General features: G+C 41.7%; 1 protein-coding gene across 1 annotated transcript in view; it reads right to left on the reverse strand.

Annotated features, from left to right (window-relative positions):
- The window catches only part of glra1 (glycine receptor, alpha 1), a 114,109-nt gene that overhangs the window by 41,767 nt on the left and 50,985 nt on the right, over positions 1-21,357 (reverse strand). Inside the window, 1 exon segment of the mRNA XM_054597150.1 lies at positions 10,246-10,313. Coding sequence (XP_054453125.1) covers positions 10,246-10,313 — 68 coding nt within the window.

A 21,357-nucleotide genomic window follows, 5' to 3' on the forward strand; every position in this document is an offset into this window, starting at 1 on the left:
TTAACCCAAACCACGATCTTTTCCTCAACATAATTAAGTATTTTACGATGTTTTCCGAAACCTTTATTTTGAAAAGACTTTATGCATGTAACCAGCAGAATTTGACAGGTGTTGCTGGCTTCTGTAGGAAAACGGACGAAAAAAATAAAGACTATCTTTTTGTAAGGTATCATTGGAACCGTTGTATCAGGATATGTTGATATATTTCAGAGTTTGTCAAGATGAATCACATCCAGACAGATATTCAGAACGCAGTAACTTAGTTAGCGTTTCTATTCTTCTCCAACCAGACTAGTTTTGTTTTGACTTCCTGTGATGTCTTGTAAAATAAAGCTGTTTTCCTCCAGGTATAAAGCTTAAAAAATCACAGAATTATTGACCAGTTTCTCTGGACATTGTTTTAGAGTTGCAAGGGAAATCATCTTAGGTATAAGATGGGGAAATGTAATTCAAATACTCCGTATGAACCTGCTTTGCTTGCTACATTGCACAGGCGCTTTCTCTTTAAAAATCTTTAATCTTTAAGCTCACAATGCACCATCACTATCGTCATCCACACGCACGACTATCACGACTTTGTTCTCTGGAGGTCTCTCTGAAACACGAGGCAACAAACCAGCAAAAAGCTATAAAGCATAAATCCCAGAAACACCTTGAACAGGGGGATGTAAAATGTCCCCGCAGGGAGATGTTCTTTTTAAAATGGATGAGGGATATTGGCTCATGGAAGGTCTCTGCACTGCTGACTCTAGATGCTGTAGCTCCACATGGACGGGGGGATCGACCGATACCAGATGGAGAGATGGAGTGATGGACAGGACGGCGCGGTTGGATGAGCAGGTGGTTATGGGTCGTCCTCCATATGTCATTTTCTCATTTATGTGAATGTCAGAGATTTTACTGATCAGGGCGAGTTGTGGCAGCGAGCCATATCTGAAATCTTTTTTAATGCCTTTGAGCCACTGTGCAGCCTCAGATCCTCCTCAGCCTTTTAGACTTCTGGCTCTCTATTCTTATATCTGTACTGTTTCTTGAAGGCTTGTGTCCGCTGTGGTTTGATTGATAAAGCACCTCTTTAAGGTTTAAAAGTGTTATTTTTATAAAACAAAACACAGAGAAAGGCCTTTGCCATAAATAGAGGGGTACGTAGACAGGCAGATGGATGTGTGGAGACTTGGCCTGGTTCAAAGCTGGAGGGCGGCTGAAGGCCATCGGACTGCTGCTCCCTCTTTAGTCTTAACACAGGGAGATGTAGAGATACATCGGGAGGACAGTCAGAGGGAGAGATGAACAGGAGATAGAAGGCTGCCTCTCAAAGACGCTCACAAGTCACAGAGCCTTCACAGAACAGAGCTGTTGCAGTATGGAGGATGGGTTTCTGAGGCACAAAAGGATAAAGGCTTTCTATGAACATACTACCAGTCAGCTGCAGAACAGAAGTGTTTGGCTATTGTGTGTTGCTGTTTTCAGGTCCTTCCTCATTGACAAATTCTGTCTTTCTCTCTAAAATCTTGTATGAAGGCAGCAATCCTCGTTGCCGTTTGCAAACCGTCGACTTTACTTCTTGACTTTTTGCAACCAGGGAATGGAAGTGACCATATTTGGGCTATAGAGGAGTGACGTAGAGACGCCTTATACATCTCTATTAGCTGCAGTGACCTGTCAATCACAGTAGCCCCGCCCTGAATCATACTCTGCTTTATGGTCTGTTTGACTCTAAATGGAGCATCATTTACTAAATGAACCTCATGCTGTATTGAAGAAGACTTGAAACTAGAGATTGAGACCATAAACTCATGTTTATAATGCTTACTGAGGTAAACACTGGTTCTAGTGAGAACCTTTCATGCTTTACGTTACCTGAAGGCCACTGTAGTTCTCTACATGCTTGCCAAACTGTGGTAACGTTATCTACATAGTGCAAAACCTCGGTACCACCACCCGCCGCTGTCTGACTTGCATTGCTCCTAAAGAGGTGAAGATGACCTCTGAATGAGGAGAATGGCGTTACCATGGTTTTGTACTCGGTGGCTCATGTTTCTCCAGTTTTGGAAAGAGAGAAGTGAGTGGAGGGATATTCAGTTGGTGGCAATTTGCAACCACACCACAAGAATGACACCAAGAAATATTGACTAACACCACCATCTAAAATGAAGAAACATTTTGCTCATACCTACAAATGTTAAATAAAATAAAATAAAATATTCATGAAGCCCATAATTGTTTGTTAACACTAGTAGCCCTAACTCCAACCAAATCTGTTTCATGAAAGTTTAGTGAATACATCTTTTTGTCAGTTGTTCTGAGACAAACCCTCCATATATACAGTAGATCCTGTTCAAATAAGACTGTAGTCAAATGTTTGACTTTTGACTTTACTGATCCAAATCAAAGATTCAGAGATCCAGAGTTCAGTCTGGGATTTAAAGGTTTTTCATCCAGCTGGAATCTGAGTCGATGGAGGTTAAATCCAGACTACAGCGCAGTGATGAACCTCCAACCTCTGCTGTTTAACTGAAAGATCAATACATCTACAGATCTGCCCAAGCTGAAATATGATGAGTATGGATGAGATCACGTTGGACTCGTCCTCCAGCAGAAGTCATGTGTTTTGAGGGAGTTTTTCAAAATCTACAACATAATACTTTGATGTAAATCTACAGTGGCATTCTTACAGTGACCTGCTGTTTTATGCTTATATTTAGCTGTGAAAGCAATGCATTATGGGAGTCATAATGCTTGCTCCCATTATCCCAACGGTCAAGTGTTTCTTTTCTCAGTAATTTACTGCTTACTGCTGACAAATGACTGAACATTTTGATTACAATAAGTCTGTATTTTTGTTGGTGAAACTGCTGCCAGTAACATTCTGTATTTTTGTATTTATTACATCACATTACTGTATGCTTTGATTACAGTGAGATGCTGTATTCTTGTGATACAAAAGATATTCCATAAATGTTATTGCTGCCGGTAATTATACAGTAAAAAGTGTTACAGTGGTCAAAGTTGCCTACCCTCAGCTTTAAATTACACAATATATGAAACTGGAAAATCTTGTGATTCAGACTTTGACAGTCAGTAATTATTCCCAAAACTGCAAGAGGACACTAATTTGTATGTGACATTCTATGTGCTCCTCCATCATCTCTTCCAAAGGTTGCTCTGAGGGTTACACGTTGGAATTAAGAGTCGATTCCAGGTAGAAAATATGAACTGTTGCTCCGTCAGAGCTTTATTGTAAAACCTCCACCGCCTGATCTCCAGTCCCCGCTTCACAATCTGAGATGGAGTGTCTTTATTCGGCGTAGGGTGGCATTTAGCTCGCCCCTCCATCCCTCTAATTGTCAATTATTCTCAGAGAATGGAGCTCGGCCACTTCGGCCAGGCTGGAGCCATCATTAAACTGCGTGGCGTAGCAGAAACGCATCGTCAGGACGAGGCACGGCCATGCCAGCAGCCCCAACGGGTGGCATTTAAAGGAGCAATCAGCCTTAATGCTGCATGTGTGTGTGTGTGTGTGTGTGTGTGTGTGTGTGTGTGTGTGTGTGTGTGTGTGTGTGTGTGTGTGTGTGTGTGTGTGTGTGTGTGTGTGTGTGTGTGTGTGTGTGAAATACAGTCACATGGCAATCAGCTTCAGTGAGACCCATTCGCCGTTCATCACTGCTTATTAGACAGAATATCTCACATGAAACAAATGAGCTTGACCTTTCGAGAAGGAGTCGCCTTTTCTTCGGCTGGAGGATGTGATAAAGAGCCTGAAATGGAGCAGAGATGAGGAGCGTCTGTTGGTGGAGAAACGAGGGGGATACAGAGGAGAAGAGCGAGGCCAACGCCAGCATCATCAGTCATGCACCCGCCTGCCGTTTGACACCGGCTTGGAAAGGGCAGAAATTGAGGGGAAGTGACCTTAAAGGAGTCGCTAAACACAAAGATGATTATGATTCCAGCGGTCACTCGAGTCTGACTTTTTACAGCTAATTGTTGTGTTGTTACGGAACTCATCAGGGGTTGTTCTTTATGTTTAAGATACTCCATCATCATGCAGCTACACCTGCCTTACGTCAGAGACCTACATTAATACCTCCAGGTCTGCCGAGTGAAGCCGATGCGTAAGTGTCCAGAAACTTGCATTCTCTAGACTGACCAGCAGAGGGCGACTCCTCCGGTTGCAAATAGAAGTCTTAACGTATAGAAGTCTATGAGAAAATGACTCTTGATTTATTCCCTCAGTAAACATTGTAAACATGAGTTTATGGTCTCAATCTCAAAAGCAACAACATTTTTAAAAAACATAAGGGTTTGTGCAACAATGTAACGCAACAACGTAACGCAACAACGTAACGCAACAACGTGACGCAACAACGTGACGCAACAACGTAACGTGTTGATGTGATGTAAAAACTTAAAGTAACGACGACCATAACAAAGTAAGTATCGTAAATAAATAACAAATGCATTTGCGGACTATCCTACGTCAATTAACATAACAGAATTACGTAACATGTGTAATATCCATTTACTTTAGATATTACACGGGACACGGACAGCGGTCTCCTGGGTATATATGTTGTTTGTTTGATCCATCCACCACTTACGTCCCACCTTCCCTTCACGCTTGTTATACTTGTCATCATACCCATAAAAACGGGCCCTCCATTTACTACATCAGCTGCTCTTACCGAATGCAAAAACATCCACAGTCGACATACCCCTGGTTTGTCTATTAAACACATTGATATTTTACTTTGAAATGCTTCAGAAGCCAATTTAGAAACAACAGATAGTTTCATGGAAAAAACTGCCCATCTTGCGGCTGTCATTCAGCTGATAAAACGCCAGCTTCACGGGTCAGAGGCTCCTCGTGGCTGCAGATAGATGCACATCTAGTGCAATAAACTGAGAGGGGCAATGGACGGTGCAGCATACTAGAATTCAAATGAGGTGAAAGTAATTTACTGGTGCATATAAATGATATCAGGGAATGATTTAGAATTGTAGTGAATGGACGGACATGTTGTTGACAATTCCGCCCCCTGAGGACGGAGGGAAAGTGCTGCAGGATGTGCAGTAAAAGTCTGTAGGTTCACACTCCCGGTTTAATATCCTGACATAAGGCTGTTGGACCGTTAAGTGCTGCGCTGAAATTTTCCGATCCACCACCGCCACGCTGCCATGAAACCATTAACAGAGGAAACGCTGTACTTACACAATTCCGCACTCATTTCAGCATGTATTAAACTCAGGCAGTAAACCACGCATGAAAGACTGCAATCTACCTCCCCCTCTTCTTCTTCTTCTTCTTTCTCCTCCGACAACAACAAGCAAAACTAGAGAAACAGCAGCGGCCATATTCTAATTCCACGCCTGTCATAACATCCTGCCGGCTCCCTGGATGGCGCTCAGGTAGGGAGGAGAGGTAGGAGGTTACGGAGGCTCGCACATTATGGTGGCACATCTGCTCAGCTCAGACAACATCGTGTTGAGAGAGAAAGATGCTGTTTTTTTACTGTGTGGCCTCAAAATAAGCCCCGACACCACCAGGAGCAGCAGCAGCACGGTGGGATGTCAAATCAATTCACAACAGCAAAGTACTCTCTGGATCCGGAGGTGATTTTGATAAATGAGACGTTTGACCGTTTCAACACTGATGCAATTAAACCTGGTCTGTCAAAGCTGCAGTATGATGCAAGAGTTCAGTATAAAAAAAACACCTGTTTCTTCAGATGAAATCACACACCAGTTTGACAAAAAGAGATTTATGTGTCATCAAGACATATTGCAGCAATTAAACACCCAGAAAATGAAGGTGGTTTTCTGCTCTGAGACATTTGATAGTTGGACTAGAATTGTGAGATTAAAATAGTGCTGGATCAAGAGCACAACTGACTGTAGAGCTGCAGAGATCCAATGCAGATATAATGCTTATGTTCAAATAAAGGTCCAATTATACAATTATTGACACTCACATGGCAGAATTATTGTCAAATGTGTCTTTTTGTTTGAGATTTCTATGTAACTTGAAAGGCCATTAAAGCTGTAACAATACGCCTGTTGTTCTTCTTCTAGTGACAGTAATGGTAGTGTTATAGAAAGACGAGGTAGAAGAGAAGAAGAAGAAACAGAGGACGATGGGAGGGCTGGAGTTTTCATCACAATACGCAAAGTCCGAACGGGATAGATGGATGGGTCAAACAAACACAAGACTTTCACACAGGAGGCCCCCGTTTGTGTCCTGTGTGAAACCAAAAGTCAACATTGACTTATCTTAACAACGTTCTTAACTTATATACAGAACTTAACTTAGCTTACAACATCATTTGAGTTAATTTAATGTCAATTAAGTTATGTAGTTATGTAAATCCAAACTATGATTTTATTTTCCAAGTAGTTTCGTTCCATCTCACAATGTTTACCACAAGTTTAAAACTGTGACCGTTTCACAGCGTGTTGGTAGGTTCTGTTTGGCGTCTGAGAAATTGGAATAGTAGTGATAACAACTGATAACGGCCATTAAAAGGGCTGATAACATTCACAATGGGTTTTCCTTTAAGGGAGACTCAACTGCGATAGATGGAGAGAAAGAGTGATGGCTATACAGGGAAAGAGAGAGAGAGAGAGATGAAACTGAGACTACACTTCAAGTAAGGCAGTGTAAAGCCTGTTCATAGAGAGAGAGAGAGAGAGAGAGAGATAGAGAGAGAGAGAGAGAGAGAGAGAGAGAGAGAGGTGACAACGGGACATAAAGTGATGGAGGTTTGTGTGAAGTATAAAGAGTCAGAGAGCTCTGTGGTGAAAGAAGTACAGTACAAAATGATACTGCAAATCTTTACTATACATCTTATATGTAACCTAAAGGTTTTGTAAATATATTTAAAAAAACAATAATCATACAAATTGCCCTATGGAGGAACTGTATAATTATTGATTAAGTGAATTATGGAGTCGAAACCTGATAATGTTATCGTTTACTACCAAAGAATTAACAAGATAATACAAGTTCATGTCAATATACACATTAAGGCAAATTTTTTAAAATATTTGTTTGAGTATTCAGCCTATCAATAATAACAATAATTTAATGAAATAGTTTTTAGGATAAGTACTTCTTTGTTGTTATTCTCCTAGTTCTTTTTATCAGTATTCAATGTCCTTTAAATTCTTTATAAATAATGGTACAGTGGATATATATGTTTTTGTCACTTTGATCCACATGTGATATGTGTGTGTGTGTGTGTGTGTGTGTGTGTGTGTGTGTGTGTGTGTGTGTGTGTGTGTGTGTGTGTGTGTGTGTGTGTGTGTGTGTTGTTTAATGAATGAAGCAGAATGGTGTGTTTGAGGTTCAAGTGCGTGTTTAACAGCTGGTGTGAGGACAAGTCTGTTCTCACAAGGAGAGGATGAGAGGGAGGGAGGAAACGAGTGGTAGAGTGGGATGAAGAGTGAGACAAGGGGTTGCGTGTGTGTGTGTGTGTGTGTGTGTGTGTGTGGAAGAGAGAGAGAGAGAGAGAGAGAAAGAGTGAGCAAGCGAGCGGGGAGAGCGCTGAAACAGGAATAAAGCCGTGTACCACCGGGACTTTAACACGCACTGCGCCATTCTACTGACTCCATCTATCACTGTGTGCTCCGGCTACAGCAGTAATGTGTGTGTGAGTGTGTGTGTGTGTGTGTGTGTGTGTGTGTGTGTGTGTGTGTGTGTGTGTGTGTGTGTGTGTGTGTGTGTGTGTGTGTGTGTGAGGATGGAGGGATATTGTAGTCCGAGCTCAAAGCGAGAGCCACACACTGCAACCAAAAACGGCCTCCGGCTCGCTCTGCGTCGTCTCCAGAGCTTTGAAATAGATTTCCTGGTTTGATAAAAACCGGATGAATCCAATTATCTCTGTGTTTCTAATCCACCTCCCGAGAGATTAGAGCAGCGACAGCGACTGTGGTCTCCAGCCTCAGCACCAAGGGGTTCAACTTGACTGATGTGTCGCTGTGTGTCTGTGACAGGCTGTGATGGACAGACGAGCCCATGACATCTGAGTTCTGACAGGGTTTTTTTTCACAGGGGTAAAGAGATGTTACATCAGACAAAACCTTCTGAGAGCAGCGATTCCAACAAGGAGCAGTTTGACAGAAAAAAATCTGAAAATCAGGAAAAGAAATATAACCAAAGTTCATGGCAGTCAATCTGGAAAAGAACAAACACAGCACTTTCACCCAGGAGACCGCTGTTCATGTCCCGTGTGAAAGTCAACAACTTATTTTTTCATATTTTGTAACAAAACCTATGAATTAAACTATTGGGAGTTAATCATTTTAAACCTAACCATGATCTTTTCCCGAAAACCTACCAAAGTATTCCAAAACTGTCTCCAAATGGGAACGTACAGCATCATAGGGCCACAAACCAAGCGGCTATATTTGACGAGTTTAAAGAGATAACGTGTTTGGGAACCATTAATGTCAAAAGACAAATTCCAACTCATCCAGATGATGAGATATTTCACAGGATAAGTGAAAACTTTGACCTGCTGGTGGCGCTAATGTCAGGGAGTCAGGGATTCACCAAATGAGTCAGGGTTCATCCTCTGGGGACCAGCGTTGGTCCATCATGAGACCAAGAGGTGACCGACTGACCAGCAGACCTTCTCTAGAGCCGTGCGATTAGCTTTTCTAGACAACAAACATTAAGAGTATTAGCCTCTCCCCTCAGTCATCCCCCTTTGTTTCATCTTACTCCCTCCTTCATCCCTCCTTCTCTCCCTTCCTCCTCGGTTGTCGATCGATTCGGACTCTTAAGGACGGAAAAAAAATCAGGAGTTTGTTCTGCATGACGAGGATCTGCAGCAGGCAGCAGTTTTAGCGCTGCGATGTGTGTGTTAGTGTGTACTGGGAGGTTTAGCTCAGGATATCCTCCCTTCCTCTAGAAGAGCCTGTGTTTCTTTATTTTACATCTTTTCCATTTCTTCCCTTCTTCCTCTTTTTTTTACCTCCCTTTGTTCCTCTGTTTGTGTGAATTTCCCTCCATGCACTTGACACCTTCTCTCCTTTTTTCTACTTCAATGCTTCCTTCTTTCTCCTCCCCAAATTCAGAGAGGTACTGGATATCTAACATGGGATGTTTCTGAGATTTGTGTTTTCTTTTCATGTTTGAAGTGAAATGTGACTGTTGAAGGATTTAATAAAAGAAAGAATCAGATTCTGAATCGGATAACTGCTGTGTGTTTGTTTGCTTCTTTCATCAATCAAATCTTATTAAACTACACTCACACAGTCCTGGTTTATTTTCTATAATTTGATTTAAAAAAAGTCATGTAGTATAAAAGTCTGGCCTCACTCCAAATAGAAAGATCAAACACAGAGGCTTGGGGCGAACTAATAAAGGACTTTCACTCCTGGGACCAGTGTTCATGTCCCGTGTGATACCAGAAGTTATGTCATTTTTAATGAAAACTTAATGTCATGCGATGCTAAACGACGTAGCTTATGCAATGTTACAAGTGGATGAAATGTTAATTACATCTTACAACTTTAACCATGACCGTTTCACGTTAATTACACACGCTAACTATGCTCAATCCTCCTTTGTCAAAATGCCCCATAAATAGGGATGCGATCATGTTGCTGTAAAGGCAGAATAAAGTATCCGGAACCCCCCGTATAAATACACCACGTGTATTTATTGTGTAACTGTACACAAGGTTCTAGACCAGTTTTAGAAACACCACCGATGACATAACCTCCTCGTCTTTATTGTTTGCTGCGACCCAGCAGAGGGTTTACACAGTTCACATTCTTTATCACACACACACACACACACACACACACACACACACACACACACACACACACACACACACACACACACACACACACACACACACAGTACAGTTGAGTGTGACCATATCTGCTTTGGGCCTTGTTGCTCTGCGACGGCTGATGGTTCCGTTATATTAACACTAATGGATTTTCTGTGTAATGAATGAGCGTAAATTTCCCCTCATTGCTCGCAAACAGGCACGACAGCAGCAGCAGCAGGGCCGCCGCGTTGTTATGCAAATGGCCGCGGCGGTGATGCCCTCTTTCAAATGAAGTGTTTGAAATGAGAGAGAAGCTCAATGAGGCGGAGGCATTTCTAAACACTCAGAGGGCAGAAGGCTTTCACATTTTCAAAGGAAATAAAAAACTGTATGAGGTATAAATACTAATAAATCTACACATTGAGGTGTATCACAAAGTCATATAAATAATAAGTGAGCTTACCATTGTTGTCTCAGCGATGGACCCAAAACTGTTGATAAAAATGTTGCAGGTTACGTTCACCGGAGGACCTGCAGAGAGGGAAAGAGAGGGAAAGAGAGGGAAAGAGAGGGAAAGAGAGGGAAAGAGACCGAGGAGTTAGATTTCTTCAGAAAGCGTTTTTAAACCAATGAAACGCATAAAGAAGTTGGAACCAAACACAGACTGAATTTTCTTCAGAGCTTTAATGTTGTAAACATTATGCTGGTTTTGATTATCCGTCACAGAATCATTCTTGATCTTGACATCTAAACCGACAGTTTGTTTTCACCTCATTAATCAGTGTGACATTGTGTTTGTGCTGGATGTTTGCCGTGGTGAAGAGGGCTTAGTTTGCTCCGCTGGTTGCGAGGAGCAGTTCATGTCGATTGAAGAAATATGTCAATTTCAAGCTACATTGATTTGTTTTTCAGCCACTTGGGGGAAGCTGTAGCACAACACTGACAGATTATCACCTTATGTAGCAGTTAAAGTGAACATGTTAGCAAATAGATGGCTAATTGGACATCCAATTACATCGATGACATTTCAATCCTGTCCCCTGCAGATTACATTCCCATACAACTAAATTACAGTAAAGGTGTGACGGTAGAGATTACCATCGCAGTTTCAAACATTGTGAAAAACATTGTAAACATTGTAAGAGGAAACAAAGGAAAAACGCAACAAAACTACCTGGTTCATATGTTTTTTCGACCCATCAACCACTCTGACCTCCTCCCAGCAAAAGCGAAAGTAATTCACTACGAAATACGTCAGGTAGTGTTCAGTGGATTCACCTGAGGTTTATTACTTAAAACACAACCACAAATACATTTGCAGGCTGTAAAAATAACAATAAAAAAAGAAGTTGAAAGATGTTCAAATACTCCAAAAAGCTGAGAAGAACTGCAGAGCTGCTAATATTTCTCTCTGGTCTCTTTCATCTCACACATAATCATTTAATCCATTCGTGATATAAAGATGCTGTTTAATGCAGCTCTGCGATTTATTGCTGCTTTTCTGGTTTCAACAACGGCTTTAAAAAAGCCATCCATGAGCACCAGACCTATTTGAAATTGCTGAAAAATACATATAGAGAAGTATGAAACCAGGATTCTTGAAATCCTCCCCTCTGAGCCGAGATAAAAGCTTCTGAAAATTGTGTGAAACAGATTCCAACATTCCATAATACGATAAACCTATATGTGACATTCTTTCAGATCAGTTCAACCTTTTATTGTATTTCTTGTTTTCGTGCATTTGAACTGAGCTGATGTGGATTGTGTGTCGGTGTGTTTCAATCCCTGCGTGAGCGGATATTAAAGCAGCAGAGAAGGCTGAAGCTAAAGTGAGTGGATGTCAGACTGCAGAAAGTAACCAAAGTGAAAGGATTAAATTCTCCGACGGTGTCCGAACGCCTCACAACAGTTTGTTCAAGAGTCGCTGTAAAGGTCTCATTACAACTTAAGAAAACCAGAGAGGAGAAACTCAATTCCAGCTCCCCTTTGAGACTGAAGAAGAGCTGTCGGTCAAACACAGAGTGTCATTTCAAAGGAATTCATAATGACAAGAAATAGTCCCCCCCTCTCACTCCTTCTGCCAGAGATTATACGCTGCGTTCAAGGTTGTTTTCAGATGAGTCGAAGTGGAAGTAAATAGCGTTGGGGACCTTTTGCGGCCGCTCCATCGATTCGCCGCATTACCAGGTTGTACAGACACAAAATGCGATTACTTGGCGGACAGGAGTGGAGTTGCAGTGAAGAGGAGGAGGACGGCCGAGCAGACAGCCGGGGCTCTCATCTGTCAGCCAGCGGACATCTTATTGGCTTTAAATCACATCGAGTTACCTCTAAACTCCTCTCATCCAGGTGCTCGCTGGTCAGATGATGACAGAGACAACCCATACTCCCTTACAGTAGGTGTTTACAAGGTTTCTATCTGTTGGCCGAGGAGAACTTCAAAGCAAGGAAGGAACCGAGGAACCTTTTAAGAACGCCTTTTTACTAAATTATTCTGCATGTTTTAAAGTGAAAGTAATGAAAATTCTGTTTTAAAAACACATTTCCTCCGACCTTGCCCAGAAAACCTCTGAGTACTTCTTGTTGTTGTTTTCCTTTCTTCTCAGCACTTATCTGACCGTTAAAGGGCCATAATGCATAATGAGCAGCAACTATAAAACCACTCACAAAGTGTTTTCTCATCCCTTTATGTAAACGCACTTAATCCACTGTTTTTTGCAAAGATTCATTAATGCTTTATCATAATAACTCATACACAAGCAGGCCAGTCCCAAAATGCAACTCTGCACTTTTCCATGTTTATAAAATATGTAGAAATATGTAGAAAGAGGCTCCGTCTGGGTCTTTTTGTCTAGGAAATAATTAGATCGCTGCATGAAATTTTTAGCTAACTATTTGTAATGCAATCACAGTAATCCTATTATACCTATTTTACTCTTCATCAGACAATTTGTGTTACATGATGGTATTTGTGCTGGATTACAGAGGGTATGAATTCAAGAGGCTGCATCCCAGTTATATTATCATACATGTTCACGTAACTTAAGGTCAAACACACACACACACACACACACACACACACATAACTTGGACACAGAGGTTGCGTTTAATGTCCCTGGCTAAATTCGGTGTCTAATTCCACTGGCCGGCGGCTAGCGGGGAATGAAGGAAGAGGTCTGGATTACTTTGATGGCCAATTACTCTCCCTGTCACAGTCTAAGGACTGCTGGAGGCCACAGGGGAGGAATATTATCTAAGCGTCATATACACACACACTCACACAAACAGACGCACACACATACACACAAGGACGCAACTGTGGTTAAGCCATAGAGTAGAATCATAGGGTTGAAGATGCACGGCTGAGAGGGAAAAAATCATTAAAAGTAGCCGTAGGCGGTCGCTCCCTATACGTGACTTACATGTACAGCATCTAATTAGAACAAACAATAGATTACTCACAGGACTGCGTGAGGTAATAAAGATGGAAGGGCAAAAAAGTTCAGACATTAAATCAACCAGGTTTGCTTCTAAAGGAAAACTGGCTGCAGATAAAGAGACATAGTTGCTGAATGAACAGAGTGAGACACTTAAACTGCCAAGATTAGAGGTTCAATTACCTCAAAGGTAAGTGATGCTTGAACTATGGGAACTATGGAAACCTAATGATGATAGAGAAACCAAGCACCCATTATGAGGAGAATCTGAGGGCGTGTACATCTTTGGCTGTCTATAACTATCCTGCAGAAAGATTCAAGCATTGACAACGGCTGCCTGACAATGCAAAAGAACCCAAGAAAAAAGAAAAATCTTGCAACATTGGTGTAGTCTTTCAGAGATGGAGAGAAAAGTGCGAATGATAATTTAGCCTCTGCTAACCAGCAGCCAAAGGATCACTGATGTGGATATGGTTGGCTTAACTTAAATGAACTTATTTCCTTCATTTACCTCCAAGAATTGAATATCACGGTCCCCTTTATTTACTCTTGGAGTTGAAACAAACTGGGGGTAAAACTGGAAGTGACACAAGAGGGTGGAGCTAAGTACAACCGAATGCTGAATAAGACATTTTTAGGCAACCAAAACGTAACAGCTGACTGCCAATCAGTGTGTAGCCCCGCCCTAAAGCATCCCCTGCTTTATGGTCTGTTTGACTCTAAATGGAGCATCATTTACTAAATGAACATCATGCTGTATTGAAGAAGACTTGAAACTAGAGATTGAGACCATAAACTCATGTTTACAATGTTTACTGAGGGAATAAATCAAGAGAGAAGTAGAGTCATTTTCTCATAGACTTCTATACAACCAGAGGAGTCGCCCCCTGATGGACACTAGAGAGAATGCAGCTTTAAGACACTTCAGTATGGACTTTCGGACCCGGAGGTTGCAGCCCGGTGTGGATGCACTTAAAGATAAATGGGCTCTAGACGCTTCCTGGTAAATAATCACCTCAGCTGAACCATCAGACTGCTTCTCTCTGATGTATAAGGGCTCAACAAACCCGGTGAGCACAAGCTCTGATATGTCTGAGTACATCAGAGGGTTTATCCGTAAACCAGCTGGTGTTACATTATCACTGTGTGTGTTTTTTTCCCTCTCAGAATGGCTTTCCAGGCCTAACTCAAGTCCTCCGACACATCTTCCTCTGCATCCCGGCTTTGTTCAAAATCCTCCCTTCAAAGTCTCTCTGGCTCCGTGGCAGGAGGGAGGCGAGCGGAGGGATATCATAATTTGTCTTCGTTTGACGTCCCTCTCAGCACGTGATGCAAAGAAGAAAAAAAATAACTTGAGGAGGAGGAGAAGCTAATACCCCCCCTCCTCTGCTTTAAACCTTCTCTCCCTCCTTTTCTGCCACAGCAGTTCGTTTAATAACCACCCAGAGAAGGAGAGAGAGACGGTTTGGCTTTATAGCTTTCCAATAAAGACAGAAGACGGGGGTGAAGCAGAAAAAGACGGGAAGGAGGAAGAGGCGACAGCTCATTAACTGTCATGGAGGACAGGCTGGCAGTGTGAGTCACAGTCTACTGTAGCCGCACACTTATATCTGCCTCGGTGTGTGTGTGTGTGTGTGTGTGTGTGTGTGTGTGTGTGTGTGTGTGTGTGTGTGTGTGTGCCAACCGGCCTGACACACACACACACACACACACACACACACACACACACACACACACACACACATACTTCTATACAGTACTTGCAAGGACACTCGATGACATAATGCATTCCCAAGACTCTTGTATGAAATGAAGAATACTCACTAAAACCCTGTTTACACTGAAGGAGGTTTGGTTTTCAAAATGTAATGATGTACCCGCTATACACATATACACAAATAATGACTACACAAACAACACACACAAACAGCACTTGCATTGAATCTCCACACATATAGTGTACAAACACATACAGGAGCAAATGAGCAAACACACTCGATAAACAAATTCCATGGATACACACACACACACACACACACAAATATACAGTGAACAAAAAGACAGACACACACACACATACACACACTGCTTGTGCTTAAGTGTACAGATATGTGTGCAGGTGCATCGGTGCGTGCGTGGACACATACAGTATGCATGGAGCTCACACACTGCTCCGCACTCTCACAAAACACACATTAACGCTCATTAACATACAGATTCACACGGATACATACCGCACACACGCCTCATCGAGTTTTCAACCTTTTGCAGCTGATAACATGTAAATATGTTGCACACGGGGTTTCCTCCTCTGACATGCATTCAGAGTTTGTCCCTGATGGCCACCGTACATCGAATCAACACAAAGCAAACGTACTGCCTAGTTTTATAAATATCAAAATGTGGACTGGATTGTTCTAAAACTAATAAAAGTAAAGGAAAATTGACTTTAACTTCCAACTTTAAACACAGTTCTGGCTATATTTCATATTATGACAACGGTGAGGGTTTCATATGGAAAATGTTTATGAATTATTTAGAACATTCTGTGAATGTTCTTGTGAGATAAATTCCTCCCCTACCAGCCCTTGGCATGTGAACAAAAAAGTTCACTTCACTGAATAAACACACTCTCAAACACACACACACAATCTGACACACACACTCTCAAACACACACACACACACACACACACACACACACACACACACACACACACACACACACACACACACACACACAGACACACGCTGAGGCGGCCTGCTGAGGTGTGTCGGCACGAATAAATCCCCCCCCCTTCTTCAACTGAACTCCACTTTCATTAAAAACAAGTGACAACAGCAATAAAGCAGGATGAGACGAACGGCTGGGCTCGGCCTCTCAGCACTTCTGCTAACTGCAGCCTCTTACTGGAGAAATGCTCTTAACAGTCCCTGAGCTCTCTGTGTTTGGTTTCTGTTGGTTTCTGGGTGAGATATCTACAAAACATCGGCTTCAGAGACAAATTATACAAGTCTGATTCTTTGAAATACATCGTAAGGGCCCCCCAACTGGCTGCTTTTCAAAATAAGAGTCCCTCTGAAGCTCCTGGAAGGTTCGAGGTTTCATCAGCTGGTTGAAATACATCTCTATGTTTTGATTGAATTAACTTGTAATCCTCTTGATATTCTTTATTGCAGTAAATTCACGCAAGGTTTTCCCTTTCAAAACTTTTCGTTTTATCCCTCTACATTTTCATGAATACAAAGGACAACCAAACTGTGGAGATACCGATTTGGTTCTAGAGTGAAAAGCTAGAGACTTTGAATGCATGTTTTTTTGCATGGTTTGGGTTAAAATATGTACATTTAGTACGTAAAATAAGTATTTTGTTACATAACAGGGTTTAATTAATTACAGAAGTCAAGTTAGCTTTTGGTTTCATACGGGACACAAACTTAGACCTCCTGGGTGAAAAGTCCTGTGTTTGTTCACAGAAATACTTTGCGATATTAACTGTATGTACCATTGCAATATGTAAAGAAGAATGGTTAAATCAAAAATATTCCCAATGAAGTATATTTGCTGTTAAATACTGTTTCATCTCCTCTTTTAACAGACAGAAACGCTCTACTTTGCCCGCCGGCATCGATTCTCCACATCGGTTCTCTCTAGAACCTTTTAGTTTTTAGAGTGTCTTGTTTGGTCATCATCGTCTGCTCATTTTTCACTTTGCAGCCGAACTGACAGGGAGAAAAGAGTGTTTGGTGGTTATCCAGTCAGTAGAAGTGTCTAAATAGAGATGGTATGAAGATGACAGCCTGATAAACTTGCCAGGGAAGTGCCTGTAATTGCTTTTTTAATGATTAATAGTTGGGCAGACTCCCTTCCACTCCCTTCCCCCCGCCCCCTCAGCAGACTTGGAGCTTTTTTCCTCTGTCAACTTAACATCTCATCTTCGTTGTGATTTTTTAAAGTGGCGAGCTGTCAGCTGAAGACGCAAGTGTGGACTGCAGACACGAGACCCTTTTATTGTCTCTTTATCAACCCAAGCATTGTAGAAAACTTGGCATATTTCTGGTTCTGTATCTCATGGCGGCTCTAAGAGGAAGCTTTCCGTTCCCACTGGTGCCACTCGTATTACAAATGTTTCCACTCATGCCATTGGAAGGCGTTTTTGGATTCAAGCATCCACTAAACAGCGGGTTACGCCAAGTCCACCAAACGCCATATGTCAGGATGATATAGCAGGTGCATAGAGGCTGCAGGGAGTGTTACTGGTGCCAATGTAGTGGTGGATGTCCAGTCCAGTAATGCCCAGTTGATGCTGGAAGCCATTATGCCTAGTGAAGAAACAAAATAAGAACTGACGCAGTCTATGTGTTGGTTTATTTCACGAAGGCAAGAACAGAGTTTGAAATACCAGAATTAAGAAGAACATCTGTTCATTTTCCCTCTATTTCATCTAGCTAATCAACTAGCTTGTGACACCGAAGGGACCAGTCACATCCATGAGTACGACAGCCAACATCTCTGCCAACATAAACACAGCTTCCATTATAACTGAAGTTGAAGACACAATACATCTTTCTTGCAGTGAATTTCACAACTGACCCAAAGCTTCATCCAAAACGATATTCGTCCAGAAAAAAACAGGGCTCCCTTTACAGCTCAGACCAAAAGTTATTGTTTCTTTCCTTTAACTATGAAGACAATCTTTCCATAACCAAACATTTTAAGTTGCCAAACTTCTAATAGCAATACATTACACACAAAATGACCATTTGTATATCATTTACTTACCAACTGTTACCTAAAATTCTTGAAGAAAACTAAGTTTTTCTTGCATCAATTGTTTTAGAACAACTAAACTATGTCAAGACAGTCATTTACAAACTCTCCGTTTTGCTGTTGTAAGACGTGCTTACTCTGTTCACTACAAGATTTAAAAGGTAAACCTGGGTGAGTAGTTGATCTACAAAAGGTCATTTTGAGGGTGAGTTTTCCTTTAACCTGATCAGAAAAAGCTGTGTTTTGTCATTTAAGCATGATATTTGTTGCACACTTTAATACTTCTGTCAACATCCTCTGAACCTCACTTCAGAGTTCTGCCAATAGATATATTATATAACATGTCACTTGAATGCACCACAACAAAAAGATCCACACTTTGTGTTTGGTTTCCCGTTGAGTCTCACACACACACACACACACACACTTCTTGCCCCCCCACCAACCTCCAGAGAGGCTCAGAGGTCTCATCAGCATCAATCTGGGGCTCTCTGCAGCCGTCCTCCAGCCTCTGGTGGAGCCTTGGTCCCCATCTGCCAACAATGACTCAGCCAACAATAGCCTGCGGACTTCCTCGCCAACAGAACTAGTCTAAAACTCTGCGGCGCTGAGAGCAGTCACAGCTCACTTCATGTGGAGGACGGAGGCGGCTGAGCTGTGCGTGTCTGAGCAGCAGATTTAAGTTTTGATGAGCTCAGGAAGTCAGACTGCCAGATGTTGTTAGTGGAGGAGGAAGATAAATCTGGAAAATCGTTCAGACAAGTTTATTTTGGACTCTTTGAAGAACCTGATGTTTTGAAGAAGAAGAATATGCAAATTTGCTGTCAAACTAATTTGATCTCAATTTTATTAACTTTTTTAACAAAAACAAAATCAGATATTGTAAAATTACTTTAGATGGACTATCATACTGCTGTAGTCATTCTTTAGATAGACTAATGTTTATAGTGATTTGTTTAGAAACGACAAAATAAAAACACAAAAAATCATCAATCTTTGTCAGCCTGATCTCACTCCCAGGCATCAATTACTGTAACTCGGGCAGAGGCCCTCGGTTTCTTGATACCAACACACACTCACCCTTTATCGTCTATATGACTCAGAGCAACTGACGTAGTATAAAGAGTTAGAAGTCCTATAACCATTGGGGGGATGGGTGGTTGATGGGACCAACAAACATGGGACTTTTACTTAGGTGGCCAGCGTTCATGTCCTGTGTGACACCAAAAGTTGAAGGAGTTTTACTGACGATGCTACGTCACCTAACGCTTCGCCACCTAGCTTACATTATGTTACAAGCATACTAATCTAAAGCCAAACCATGAGTTTGTTTCCACCTAAATCCTAACTGAGTTGTTGTGTTTCCTAAACCTCATAGCCACCGTTTCACAACAGTAACCATGTCTAACAGCATTAATGCACAAACGTTCAGCATCAAGATAGAACAAAGAGGCAAAATATGTTGAGTAGGGATGAAAAGACATTGCCTTTGGAGGAACCATAACACACATGGTGGTCTTGGAGATTTATAGCGTTTGTTGTCCATCTGCGCTGCTTAAAAGTTTACAAGTTGAATGTGCAATTTTCACCCAACAAGAAAAATTGCTTCTAGGTTATTCCCACACTTGCAATTTTAAACCTGGAGGTATTCCCCTCAGTCAGACCAAGAAACCATATAAATGATTGCAGTTCATATTCCTACAGCAAAGAAAACACCAACTTTGTTAGAGACTGTCACAGACACAGACATTTGGTTTCCATTGTCCCTGATTGGTTGTTCTTTTCCATTGTGAGGTTCATGTAAAGCCCACCCGCACACCTTGAGCTTTTACAAGAAGAAAAGCGTATAGGTGGAACAGCAGGGTCCGCTCCATTATCAGACCTTAGGAGGGTTGTAAAACACAGGTATCTGGAGGGTTGTGTTGGCCTCCTCTCCTGTGCCTCCTCTCCTGTGCCTCCTCTCCTGTTCCTCCTCTCCTGGAGGCCTATTTGCACTCCTTTAAGTGACACCTCAGAGCAGCAGCGGTGGGGCCGAATGTATTAACGAATGGCACAGAGCAAAACAAAGCAAAGAGAGGAAAAGTCGCAGGCTACAAATGAAATGAATAATACTCTGAATTACGCAGGATGGCCTCCTCTGCAATTGAGCTGCCTTCAGCAAAAAATACCACAATGGCTATGAGACATTAAATATTTATAGGGCGTCGTCTGTAGGCTACACGGTCCGGGGGAAGCAGTTTTATTTTTTATTGCTCTAATATATATTACCCACGCATTCTCATGGAAGGACAGGAACACGACTCATTTTTACAAGCAGGACGGAGGACGAGAGTTTGACGGAGAACGAAAGAAAAGAGAGAGAGGAGTGGAGTGTCGTTTTTCTTTTCCGACTGCTGTTTTTCCTCCATTATGTCCGGACACGACAGCTAAGGAGGTGTTCATTTTGTTCTTATCCTCCATGCATAAACATCAGAGCTGAAATGCCAGCCAGAGAGAAAAAAAAACTGTTCCCCTGGGAACTTTAAAGCATCATAAATCTACTGCCTCGATAGTGAAACAGTGAAATAATGAACATTTTATCAAACGCTGAGAGCTTTATATTCCTGGAAGTTGCTCAGCTCAGCTTCTAAAAAAGTTTTTTTTAAAAGTCATAAAACTGATTCTCCACTTCTGAAAAAAAAGGCCTTCAAAGGCTGTTTTCCCACAAATACACAGTGTGTATATTTGCAGATATGTTGGCTGCTTTTTTTGGTGGTTTATGGAACTTTACCTTTTGAACTACCTTCACTCGAACATTAAATAGCTGGTTATTTAATGGTCATAAGTTTGAGGACACCAAAACACTCTCATCCCAAAGCCTCGGCATGAATGTGCTGCTTCAACAGCCTCCTCTCTTCAAGTTTCAAGTTTTCACCAGATTTTGGAACCTGCTGCAGATATTTGGTCCCATTGGTGTATTATTGAGGTCCAACGCTGATGTTGGATGATCAGGTCTGGTTCACCGTCAGTTCACACTTCATCTCAAGGTACTTGGTTGAGGTTGAGGTCAGGGGTATGTGTAGGACACATCTAGCCCATTACTGATTAGCATATTTGGCCCAGTCATCATAGAACCCAGTCATCATAAAAAAGTTAGAATCCTATGTTTCTGCAAACCTCGTATTTGTTGAATGTCAAAGTTTCACCCCCCACCCCAAAAAACTGTACCCCTCCTACCCACAATTAGTGGACTTTCATACATAGCGTTGGGTAACAACATTTCATTAAACAAAATACGTAAAACAACTTCACGTCAAACAACTTTACTTAAAACAACGTTACGTAAAACAACGTTACGTAAAACAACGTTACGTAAAACAACGTTACGT

The sequence above is a fragment of the Anoplopoma fimbria genome, chromosome 4 (genome assembly GCF_027596085.1).
Source record: "Anoplopoma fimbria isolate UVic2021 breed Golden Eagle Sablefish chromosome 4, Afim_UVic_2022, whole genome shotgun sequence".
Lineage (NCBI taxonomy): Eukaryota > Metazoa > Chordata > Actinopteri > Perciformes > Anoplopomatidae > Anoplopoma > Anoplopoma fimbria.